The sequence below is a fragment of the Rana temporaria genome, chromosome 3 (assembly GCF_905171775.1).
Source record: "Rana temporaria chromosome 3, aRanTem1.1, whole genome shotgun sequence".
Lineage (NCBI taxonomy): Eukaryota > Metazoa > Chordata > Amphibia > Anura > Ranidae > Rana > Rana temporaria.
In genome coordinates this window covers 334,555,573-334,568,815 of record NC_053491.1, presented here as the reverse complement: position 1 = coordinate 334,568,815, position 13,243 = coordinate 334,555,573, and the positions used below count along the sequence as shown (strand labels likewise).

The 13,243-nt window shown below is 39.7% G+C and overlaps 1 protein-coding gene across 4 annotated transcripts in view; it reads right to left on the bottom strand.

Moving 5' to 3' along the window:
- Positions 1–13,243, bottom strand: part of SYNPO (synaptopodin) — a 141,065-nt gene that overhangs the window by 21,216 nt on the left and 106,606 nt on the right. For all 4 annotated transcript variants that reach the window (XM_040345039.1, XM_040345040.1, XM_040345037.1 and 1 more), the window contains one exon: positions 266–2,124. In XM_040345039.1, coding sequence (XP_040200973.1) covers positions 266–2,124 — 1,859 coding nt within the window. The remainder of the gene's footprint in view (positions 1–265; positions 2,125–13,243) is intronic.

Sequence of the window (13,243 nt, the reverse complement as noted above, 5' to 3'; positions counted from 1 at the left end):
GGACTCGCCCCATTAGATTAGGAACGCCTTGCGCCAGACGGATTTAAGTTACACCGCTCAAAATGTCTAGGTAAGTGCTATGTGGATCGGGCACTTAGGTAGAGATTTTGCAGCGGTGTAACTTAAATAGGAAAATGTAAGTTACGGCCGCTCTTTGTGGATCAGGCCCTTAGTTCCTGTATTATTATCTGTCATAACCATAAACTATACAGTATATTAGAAATATTGGAAGTTACTATTTGTAATATGGAGAGGGTTTCCACACCTGTGACTCCAATCCTGCGTTTTTAGCAGAAAATGCTGGCCGAGGAGCTTGCACAACAGTTTTGTTTCGTGGAGATGACACTCTGCTGTTTAAAAAAGGAACTGGTGAAAACGGGGAGGCCGAGTTGGTTGGAGTAATTCTTCCAAAGTTGGTGGAAGTGTCAGCAGCAGGAGGTGGTGATGTTGCAGAAGAAGGTGATCGGACTGACTGGATGTATGGTGGAGAATAGACTGTGGGAGAAGGAACCAAGGAAGAGGATGGGCAGGAAGACTGTCTGGTTATCCGATGGGATTCAAACACCATGGGTTTAGGAGGAGGTGCTCCTCTGGGAAGTGAGCGCACAGGATCTTTTGTTGGTGAGAGGATGAACAGAGAAGGCTGAAGTTGGTAAGGCTGACGTTTAGATATTTCAAGTTCCTTTTGAGACTGCACACTCTCTGAGGCAGAAGTAGGGGTTTGTGTAGTGGAGGGAGGCATTGGTGATCTTTGGTTGTTTTTAGGCAGGTGACTGAGTAGAGAAGGTGGAGTCCTGGCATTCATAGCATACTTCCAAGAAGGTGGCAGTGACATAGTAGGAGAAGGTGACCGGACAGTGTCTGGAGACTCAATCACAAAACGTTCCATTCTGGATTGCCTCCGGGCAAACAATTCTGCACCTTTCCCTTTATCTTCAGTTAGAGCTTGCTGTATGGTTACAGATGGTGGCTTTGTTCTGACACCAGGAGACCTAAGACTAGATGCCCAGTCTACAACTGTGTCAGAGCTTTGTGTATTGTGTGTTGCATTAGGTGACTTAATATTTTGGAAATTGGAAGCTTCAGCTCCAAGAGCAAATGACTCATCATCAGTAGTTACACTTCCATGCTCCCTGTGCTTTCGACGTTCATCTGAATTTTGCACCATAGACATAAGTTCAGGATTAGGGGCCACCTTTGGCTTTTCAATAAAGGTGAACATGGACTTTCTAGGCCCCCGACGTGCTGAAATGGATTCTAAAACACCAATTTTTGGTTGAGGTGTCAATCTTATCTCTCCATGGTTTATTACTTGTTGGACAGGGATTACATGCTGAGGTTCAGAGGGATATAGTGCTGAATAAGAAGGAGGAGAACAAACTCGAGTGACTGGAGGGGGGCTTGATAGGGTTTCTGCATACGTAGGTGGGGGAGGGAGATCAATGGTAGGACTTTTTTCTGATGAGGATACATTTCTTTTAATAGGTGACTGACCTCCAAAGGGCCTAGCTGTTCTATTAGCCACAGATACTGGTTTGGACAGAGTAAGATGTACTTCACAGTATTGTGTGTTTGAAGTGCTATTTTGCTCTTTGCTCTTTGCAGTTTCTGTCTCTTGGCTGTTGTCAGTATTCAGACCATTTATGCTAGAATTGGTTACCACCAAAGTTTCCTTCAGGCATACACTTAAAGGTTCTTGATGGTCTTCCACTGAAGCACTAGGAGAAGGAGCTCGTTTGTCTATAGGTAGATAATCAGCTTCTTTAACCTCATCTACCCAAACATCATCTGTTTCCCCAGTGCTCCCATGGTCAGCAGAGGTCTCTTCCATATTGCTGAAACGTTTTGGTTTTCCAAAGCCAGAAAGAGATTCCTCTTTCATAGACTGTGATAGTCTTGCACCATACTGAACTCGTTTGAGCTGTGGGTCCTTGGTGACTTGTAACTGAGCTTGTCTGGCAAGCTTCTGTTCCTCAAAAGCTTTAATTTTTTGACGTCGGCGGTGAAAAAGTTGAGCTCCCCTAGAACAACTTCCTGTTGGACTCAACTGGGAGGAATTGTTATCACTAAGAGACTGTGCTTCTCTTAGCTCTTGCTCTGTAAGGCTGATGCTTCTTGGGATATCTATGGAAAACAAATTAAAACAATTTACTAATTTTAAACTATTTTCTTGCAACATATGACATAATCAAAAACATTGTGTTTTACCAACATTGTGTTTTTTCCCCTCAATAGATAACTATGTTGCCCAGTCTTCACAAGAAGGTTAAAATAATAAGGTATTATTGTGGTATCTTGTGCTACAATAACTAATCTGATCGGCTACATATCATTGCTCATGGTAATTCCTATAAAATAAGCTGTATTTTTTTGACTATGTTCAAATTGTAGCAAATTAAATTGTGAATCCTGTATCTGACTATAGTAAAATTAGATGTAATTGGCAGCTATGGGCTTCTTATATCATTTTGCATCGTTGCACTGTAGACCATTTTATAAAGAATGAACAAATGGTGCTCTGTGGGCTAGCTTCATAAACTGGGGCCCAGGAACCATCCACTGAACAAAACGTAGCTCAGAGGCCATTTGTTCTTGAATCAGTCACCTTCTTTATATCCACAAAAAAATGTTCACACCTAACCTGCCCTCAGGTAGGTTCTATAATTTCTCCTAATAGAATGAAACAAATGGAGGTGGGAACTCCAGCCAGAATGATCTCACAGCTAGCGACCCCTTGCCAGATACAATTTTAGTGGTTGATTCCACACTTACCAGCGATCACCAATTACTAAAATATCCTATGTGGGGCCTCTGACCCTTAAATAGAAACTTGTATTATATAAGCAGCCCAGAAATAGACAGTCTCGATGCTCTGATTATGGATGTCTAAATGGGTACCTCTTTAGTTGTGAACTATGAGAAGAGGGTAAGGGAAGGAGTATATGTCAGGTGGGCCTCCATTCACTACAAACTAGCATGACAGAGACTGTAATTCTTCATCCTCCCCTGGGGCAGACACCTGCCCTTGTGACTGCACCATAAGTCAGAAAGACAAAAGTCTTCTTGGCCAAGCAGAGCAAAGCTTTGTTTTTAATTTAAGAAAAAGGCACCAATACTTGGCAGCACAATATCTTCCTATTGTATTTCCTATATGACCTATCAAGGCATATCTTTATAAGAGAGTGAATGATAAGGTGTTAAGCATGATGTAAATAAATGAAAGTTCATTTCTGTATCCACATGTGGTTTATCTGCACACATGAATGCATAACCATTCTGTAAAGCCAGAACAAATTTAATAATTAACATCTGTGTCTGAACGATTGACATAAGCAACAATAAAATAATAACTAGGGATGAAAAAATCTGGGGGTAGCTGAATCCTGCATGGAATCCACAAAACCCAAACTTAGCAGAGAACCCCATTGAAGTCAAGGGGGGGGGGGGGGCGTACTATATTCTGGCCAAGCTATTGTTAAAAAAAGACCATAGAGACCTGGACACTGGGGATTCCAATGGGGTCAGCTCAATGCAACATGAGAAAAACACAAATTTTCACATAACATTTTTGGGATGTGTAACTGCTTTTTTTACTTTTACATTTAGCTTTGCTTAAAGCAGCAGCATCCCAATCTCATTCTTTTTAACTTGAATTTGAAGGCTTGAAGATCTGAATTGAACAGTGGAAGTATCAGCCACAACAGATCTAAATGCTACAGGAAAGGCTGCTCTGAAAAATAAAATAAAGCTAAAGCCATCAACTTTGTGCAAATTGGCAATTGCCACAGCAGTTTAATAGTATAGTTTGTGAGCTTCTTTTTTCACACAACAATGCTGCCTTGCCTTAAAGATTTAATAACATGTAAAAATAGAGGGCGCAAAAACACTTCAAAACTACAAAATCACATTCCACACACACCCTATTCCATTTTTTTCTCAAATGCAAAAAAAAAAAATGAGTGTATTATCTGAGAGACAAGAGCCACAAATATTCTTCAGTGGCTGGACAGAATGTAAGCAGGTTGGTTGGGCTGCAAAATAAGAGGGAGAGACAAGACAGCTTTCATCTGGAAAAATAAGTTTATTTGAGGGATAATAGCCACAATTATTGCACAGTAGCTAGATAGCTCCTGATGGCAGCTAATGCCTACTGCAAGAAAAGCTAAATCTGAACCCTGCTGTCCAAATTGTGTGCACTGCAACCCCTTCCTTATATAATTCAGTGTAGGTTTCTTGGCCTGGGTTGCCTTTAGAGTGGCAAAATCATATCCACTATTTCTTTCTTTTTTATTAATTTTTTTTACATCTGAAATTCCTCTACTCCGCCAGCATTAACTTTCTCCTTCCAGGCACTCAGCAGCCAGCTAGAGTTTTTATTAATATTTATTTTATTTCTGGAGACATAGCTGTAAAAGAAAAGTCTGTGGCGATAGGATGCCTGCTTCTTCCCCCTCCTCCATCTCCTCCACCACTTTCAATTCTTTCTCCTCCTCATCCTCCTCCTTCACCTATTCTTCCAATAAGATTATGGCACAAGAAGAGGCTCTAAGGAGCTGGGGCTTTTTTTTACCCCACTATTGGCTCATTGCATATAAATTAATGAAGTGGCTACAAAGTCTGTCTCTTATTACTGCTCCTAGGTACAAATCAGCCAGTTGTGTTGAAGTGATCCATTGGAGTGAATTCCCTGTGATCTTATCACATGTGATTGTGAGGAGGGCGCATGAGGACTGGTTGACTGTTTTTTTTCCCGGTCACGGAGACTATTGAGCTTGATTTGACTCCTCTTGCTTAAGACAAAGAGGGTCAATAATGTCCGGTGAGTAGGAATTTCTTCTTTACCCATTTTGGCGTCCTATTGGAATACATTGTGGATGCTGTCTACACCAATATTAGTTGCTGTGGGCTATATGAACTTCTTTTATTGGATTTTACCTTTTCTGATCACAGAGATCATGCTTGTATTGCCTGGATTTTTCATGGACTATTTTTTTGTCTTGCTGCCTTTTTTTGTCACGTGAAATGTACATGTTAATTTATGCACTTTATTGTTTAGTTACTGTTAATTCATCCTGATAATACACTAGCAAGGGCTGTTTTTTCACATGGAATTCACTCCAGTGGACCACTTCAACAAATTTTTAACTTATTTGGTTTGCAACAGCAGCTGCATCACATTGTATAACATTTTTTTCACATATTTTTATTTTGTTGGCTCGAGTGTATATACATATAGTATAATTAGTATTCACACAACTCAGCCAGTTGCCTCTGCTAATCTCACTTTAGCACCACAAACTGGCTATGAGTTGGTAGGATTAGATGCCTCTGCTATCCCCAGGGTTAGTCCACAGAGCTCAGCAGTGTGGGTTTTTTGTAATGTATCTGCTGTTGGAGCAGAAGTAAAAATGTTTCCAAATCACCCCATTGCCCAGTGTCTTATTACCAGCTTGGCAAAATAGTTGACTTTGCAGCTGCTCCCATTCCAGCTGGTGGAATCACCCCTTTATACAGGCTTTTGGCCTGTGGTACACCATATTGGCAGGTAACCATTATTTTGCCCAAAAGGCCACTCCTGCCCTCCACCCTTGTGTCATTAAAATAAAATAAAAAAGTGGTGCAGTGATATAGATGATCAATACGTGCAAAAAATATCATACATTATCAAAAACATTAAAACATTGTAGTAAATATATTTAAATAAAGTGACTTTAGTGCTCAATATGTGAGTCCACACAGTGTGTAGTCCCTTAACAGTAAATTCTTCAAAAAAAATCTTCAGTGCATCAAACGACACATGCTCCACCAACAAAATTGCTAAATTCACACAATGTGAAAAATCATAAAAATGCAAGTATAGTTTTTCAGTAATGTATGATATATTATTGCATGTATTGATAGTCCATGGCGCTCCATGACCGTTTTATTTTATTTTCATGATTTTTGCACTAAAGAGCAATATATATCAATAAATATATATATATAATATATATATACACTATATTGTCAAATGTATTCAGGACTCTGTGCAGGCCATGCAAGTTGCTCCACCTCAAGCTCGCTCATCCATGACTTTATAGACCAGACAGTGCATTATGTTTACTATGGTGAATTCTGCCATTTGTTTTCCAGGTCGACAAATTGTGAGCACAAATTTGCCTTGAACCCATAGTAGCACCAAACCCGAACCTCATCACTGAAAATAACCCAATCAGATTGCTATAAAATCTAACTGCTTTTGCACCAAAATATATAAGTGATAACAGGGATAAGTACTTCCAAAACACTTTATATAGAGACAAGGGTCAAAGCTGTGAAGAGCACATTATGTCATATAATACTGTATTTATAGATGAAGAATGGCAGGAATGACAGGTCAGACATAACACGCATTATCTTACATAATATTTTTGTTTTTCTTTATCTGTTGTAAGTCTTGAAAAGACCAAAGAGCTCTTATCTGACAGCCATGGGCTTGTTTACCTGGGCTGTCTATTACGTTGTTTCTGGCCAGTTTCTATTACGTTGCATTCCTAAGTGGAAGGAAGAGGGATTCCCTTCATAAAAGGAATGTATGACATACCAGACAGTTAAAAGACAAAAAAAAAAGGAAAACATTGTAACAAAGATGCATTAAAGAAAAAAATACCTTTAATGGAAAAAATAAAGATATTTATTACTACAGAGCTCTATGTGCCTAATGTGGTAAGACTGCATTCCTACGCAGTGCAAAGCTGTTGGGATCTTCTACACTCAATTGCCTGACACTGTGGGAACTCTTGGCATTTTCCAGGTGCATTTGAAACCTTTTAAACCATCTACAAAGACCCCCAAACTGGCCAATGATATAAATTTGGACACAGTGATGATATAACAGTATAATGATAAAAGAAAACTTAAAAGCTGTGTGCAGTGACATGAAAAATGTAAGTCTCCAAGTTCTGCAAGGTTAAAAGAGCATGGCACCCCATGGTATCACTATAGTCCATATCTACGTAGATCTGTTTAAACTGGTCAAAGTCTGGGAAAAGGCTATAGTTAGCAAGTGGTTCTAAAGTCAAAAGATTTTTTAGCCTAATGCATTCCCTGCAATAAAATGGTTCTAAAGGCATGAGTTTTTTTTTACCTTACTGCATTCTATACATAAACTATGTCAATACCAGGCACTTTCCACCCCTTCCTGCCCAGATCAATTTTCATCTTTCAGCGCTGTCACACTTTGAATGACAATTGCTCGGTCATGCAACACCAAACCCATAATACGTTAATATAATTATTTTTCACACAAATGGAGCTTTCTTTTAGTGGTATTTAGAGTTTGCATTTTTTTAAGCATTTTTTTGGCAAGATTATTCTCCCACAAAAGCTTATGGCTCGAAAATGCTCATGAAGGCAGAATAGCCATGCTTTTTTTGCTGTTTTCAGAGTAAGAGCGTTCAGTTTCTTTTTCCAGCCAGTAAATGCCCCTGCCAAAAAAACGCTGATAAAAGCTCGTGTGAGCATGGACACATAGGATAAGGAGATGGGGAGTTTACTGGCTGCAGAAAAAAAAACCTTAAGCCAAAATCAGCAGCTGTAAAAATGTCCAGTGTGCATGAGGCCTGTAGCTGTAAAAACGCTCTATCTTTGAAAAACTCTGAAAACACTGAGAAATGTGGTTATTCTGTGTTTATGAGCGTATTTGAGCCATAAGCTTTTGTGGGAGCATAGTTCTGCTAAAAAAAAAAGCTAAAAATGCTCATTCTACAGCTACAGCTTTCTGCAGATAACGTTACTGGCATTTTTATAACATCGGCGTGCATGAGGCTTAAAGGGGTTGTAAAGGTTTGTTTTTTATTTTCTAAATAGGTTCCTTTAAGCTAGTGCATTGTTGGTTTACTAACCTTTTCCTTTAATTTCCCTTCTAAATGTTTTTTTCTCTTTGTTTTCTTTGTCTGAATTTCTCACTTCCTGTTCCTCCTCAGTAAGCTGTTCTGGATGACTAACCCCCAGCCAGAACAGCTCGGATGATAGGGGCAAGCTTACTGAGGAGAAACAGGAAGTGAGAAATTCAGACAAGGAAAAACAACATTTAGAAGGGGAATCGAAGGAAAAGGTAAGTAAACCAACCATAATGCCCTAGCTTCAGGGAACCTATTTAGAAAATAAAAAACGAACCTTTACAACCCCTTTAATAATTGGTTGATTGCCTGAATTACAACTTTCCTAAGCACCTAAGTGTGTCCAAACACCTAGGCATTTGGGTATATACCTTTAGAAAATAAAAAACAAACCTTTACAACCCCTTTAATACGACTAAAATGGCATTTTAGTCAAAAGACCATGACTAAAACTAAATTTTACATCAAAATGAACACTGATGTGAATAGGTGACCAGGTGACAACCCAGTATCGGAATTTATCATGCCAGGAACAGGAGCGCAAGTTGTCATGCCATAACAGGAATTGCCTGAACAAGTTACCTTTATGAAGAATCACCAGGTATTATTTTAATGATTTTGCTCCCCTTGCTTAACTGACCATCTTGAACAGGCAAAGAACGAATACAGTGCCTCAGGAATTAAACCTGTATACAGATAAAGGTGTGGGGTGGGCGTCTGATCAATCCAAGTTGTAAACTATAGGTATAGCAGGTTATGGATCCTTTCCTCTGCTATGATTTACAATACTGCCATAATCAAAGACAAGACAGGAAGGCGGTGGCCCTGGCACACAAGCAACTTGTTTAAGGATGGGCAGTATCTTTTTTGCTTGTGCTTCTTATGACATACTGTTTCTGCTCATCTATTGCTAACTTAAGTCAAATAAACAGAATGCAGCAGCTAAACTATTTCAAATGTTCTATCTTTTAATGTTGTTAGTATTTCAATGACACTGATACAACATAAAGTGTAATCATGTGGGAAGCATTTTTCAGTATCCATCACATGGAGTATTTTCATACCAGAAAGCGTGTAACAGCATTTCTATATCAAATGTGATTTTTTTTTGGATCTTTTTCCTGTACACTGTTTATCTGTAAGCGTTTAAAGATATCATGACTGATTACCCCGATTTTAAGTTATTATACCCTTTAATGGACAAACTGTGAAATGTGACCTTTATTCTGGATGAAAGAATGCATGTTCATAAAAACATTAAAATGCAATAAAACAGCAGTTTGGCTGAAGTTTATGGTACAGTTAGGATAATTTTTTCATTGCTGACAGAGTATTGTTGCTCATTTAGCTTGGTATATTGTCCTCATATCTCAGCTTATCTTTATAAGAGGTTGTAGTTCCTTCATATAGTAAAGACTTTGTGCTTTGAAACAATTTCATATTGAAGCTCTAAAAATAAATTATCAGCAAATTTAAATGTTACTAGTTTCACTTTAAAGTGCATGCGCAAATTGTTGGCGCCATATAAACCTTGTATAATAATAATAATTACATTTTGTTGATTTTTCTGTAGAATATATATATATACTGTATAGGGGCAGATCCACAAAGATCTGCCCCGGCGCAACGTATCTGAGAAACGCTACGCCGTAACTTACTTTTTTTGGTTTGAATCCTGAAAGAATTTGCGCCGTAAGTTACGGCGGCGTAGTGTATCTCTCGTGGCGTAACGGCACCTAATTCAAATCGGCGAGTAGGGGGACGTGTTTCATTTAAATGAAGCGCGTCCCCACGCCGAACGAACTGCGCATGCGCCGTCCCTAAATTTCCCGCCATGCATTGCGCTAAATGACGTTGCAAGGAAATAGCTCATTTGCATACTCGACGCAGATTACGACGGGAACGCCACCCAGCGGACGCCGAAGAATTGCATCTTAGATCCGAAGGCGTACGAAGACGTACGCCTGTCGGATCTAACCCAGATGCCGTCGTATCTTGTTTTGAGGATTTAAAACAAAGATACGACGAGGGAAATTTGAAAGTACGCCGGCGTATCAGTAGATACGCCGGCGTACTCGCTTTGTGGATCTGCCCCATACTGTATACACTTACAGGTGCATCTCCTAAAATTAGAATATCATCAAAAAGTTAATTTATTTCAGTAATTCAATTCAAAAAGTGAAAGTCATATTTTATATAAATAAGTTCCACACAGAGTGATATATTTCAAGCAATCCTTTCTTTTAATTTTGATGATTAAGGCTTACAGCTAGTAAAAACCCCAAATTCAGTATCTCAGAAAATTTAAATATTACATAAAACCAATAAAAAAAAAGGATTTTTAATACAAAAATGTTGGTTTACTAAAAAGTATGTACTGTATATTTACAGTATAGTATGCATTCAATACTTGGCTGGGGCTCCTTTTGCATAAATTACTGCATCAATGCGGTATGGCATGGAGATTATCAGCCTGTGGCACTGCTGAGGTGTTATGGAAGCCCAGGTTGCTTTGAAAGTGGCCTTCAGCTCATCTGCATTGTTGTGTCTGGTGTCTCTCATCTTCCTCTTGAAAATACCCCACAGATCTCTGATGCCTAGTACAAACGACCGGGATTCCCGACAGGAAAAGGTCCGTCGAAAATCCAGAGGGGAAAACCTGCTCTCTACTTTTCCCCCGTACAGACGATCGGTTTTCCCGTCGGGAAAACTCAAATGAGAGCTTTTCGGGAATCCCGACCATGTTTATGCTCCATTGGAGTTTTTCCCCACATGAAAACGGACAAAAATGGCAGTTTTCTGCTACACACGGCCAGGTTTTCTGACAGGAAAAAGTCAGACGGAAATCCCGGCGAGAAAAAAGAGAGCTGGTTCTCTTTTTTTTGGCTGGTGGGTTTGGCAGTTTTGCCATCGGAAAAACTGCGAGGGAGCATACACATGGCCGGGATTCCTGGCCAAAAGCTCTCCTTGCAGTTTTCCTATCGGAAAACCTGGTCGTGTGTACGGGGCACATGGCGTTTAGGTCAGGCGAGTTTGCTGGCCAATCAAGCACAGTGATGCTATGATCATTAAACCAGGTATTGGTACTTTTGGCAGTGCCAAGTCATGCTGGAAAAGGAAATCAGCTTCTCTATAAAGCTGGTCAGCAGAGGGAAGCATGAAGTGCTCAAGAATTTCCTGGTAGACGGCTGTGATGACTTTTGACTTGATAAAACACAGTGGACCAACACCAGCAGATGACATGGCTCCCCAAATCATCACTGACTGTGGAAACCTCACACTGGACCTCATGCAACTTGGATTCAGTTCCTTTCCACTCTTCTTCCAGACTCTGGGACCTTAATTCCCAAATGAAATGCAACATTTTTCACAGTCCATGATGATTTGGGGAACCATTGTCACCTGCTGCCCCCCAAACATGCTGGCTACATGTACATGTTGCTACTTTAATGTTTATGAACCATACTTTAATAGTTGTATTTCTCGGAACATCAGGCGCTCCTTTTTTTTTTTATTCATGCATTTACAGGAAGACTGTATTTCCTTTCTCCAGACCTGCTCCTTACCCCCACTTCCACACTTTTTCCCCTGTCATTTAACCGACATAGGGGACTCTGCTGGGCACATTTGAATGTAAGAGGGGACTCTGATGGGAACTCCTGGATGTAAGAGGGGATTATTTATAAAATATTTTTTTCAATCTGCGATTAATATTGAAATATATGATGTGGCCCTCATACTTTGGAGTCCCCTGGTCTGCATGGCCTGAACCTTTGTCAGTTGAGACATAAAATTACTATACTCTTGTGACAATAACTGAGGCTCCAAATTCTACTTCCAAATGTCTTTGCATGCTGGAAGTTCACAGCAATGGAGTCTTTACTGATTTAAATTGTTCCTTATTGCTTTAAACTCACACAGCACCAGGTGATAGCATTCCTAAAATGATTGGTGAAGCCCACACATGCTTATTTTTGTCACAGGCGTTTTTCCTTAATTTTGTTTTTTAAAAATAATAAATACAATAGTTATATGAAAGGTATAATGCTGTATATTCTTCTTGCTAGTTAATACATTTCTAAGAGGTCCAAACTGAGAGGGAAAGCAGGACAGACAGATTTGGTTCCCAAAGAAGGACAGTCACTCCAAATAAAGGGCAGTTGGGAGTTATGCCTACCCTGCTACACTGGCCATGGCACACACTGCTCCCTGGCTTCACCTTACTTGCTTGCACAGGCTACACTAATATTGTGGCCAAAGAGAGCACTTTTCCGCAGCGTAGACAGTGGGATATAGGTTTGTATCTCTTTCATGTTCATATTTGGTTTGGAAGGGAATAACCATTGCAAACTCTGGTATTTACTGATTCATTTGACTAAAGATAAGGAATGTATATCTCACAGGGATTAAATTAAAACAAGGAAGTAATATTAAAGCTATCTATATTGACTTTATGTTGTTTATTCATTTACCGAATGTGTAGAAAAAAACATGTACAGTTGAATCTCGGATTACGAGCATAATCCGTTCCAGGAGTATACTCGTAAATCAAAGTACTCGCATATCAAAACAAATTTTCCCTTTTGAAGTCAATGGAAACGAAAATAATTTGTTCCGCATTGACTTCAATGGGATGCAATACCGAATGCGGCCAGAGGTGGGGGGGGCACTTCATCACGGCTACTGTGCCCCCGTACCTCAGGCCAAATGAGGTACTGCAGGCCAATGTTTGGCTCCTGCAACCCCGTACCTCAGGCCAAATGAGGTAATGAAGGCGTTTTTTTGTCTCTGCTCGGGTCATGCGCCCCTGTACCCCAGGCCAAATTAGGTACTGCAGGCCTATTTAGCTTGAATTCTGCTTGTCTTGCGAGTCAACACTCGCAAAACGAGTCAGGATTAAAAAAAAATTGCTCGCAAATCAAAACGCTCTTAAACCAAGTTACTCTTAAATCGAGGTTCCACTGTACTGAAAAAAGGTGAAAGTGTGTCTAAACCAACAAGCAAACATGTAATATATTACAGCTGAAAGTGGATCTAGAGGCTGGACATTTTTTACCTTAATGTATTCCCTGCATCAAGGTAAAAAATAGTCCAGTTTTTTTGTCGCCCCCTAACTCCCTGTATATTTGCATGAGCCTCAAGCCAGCACTGTGCCCCTTTTCAGCAGCTCTCTCCTCTCTCTCTCTACTCACAATCACCTAAACATTTCTTAAATGTGGTGGCTGCGATAGTTTTCCTTTTTTCTGTCTTTTTCCCCTTTATTTTAATCGAGTAATCCTTCCAGTAGGTCTGTTATTTTTAAATTTCCTTTAACAGACCACATTATCCAGAAAGTGTCAGAAGCCATTTACTGTTGACTGTCG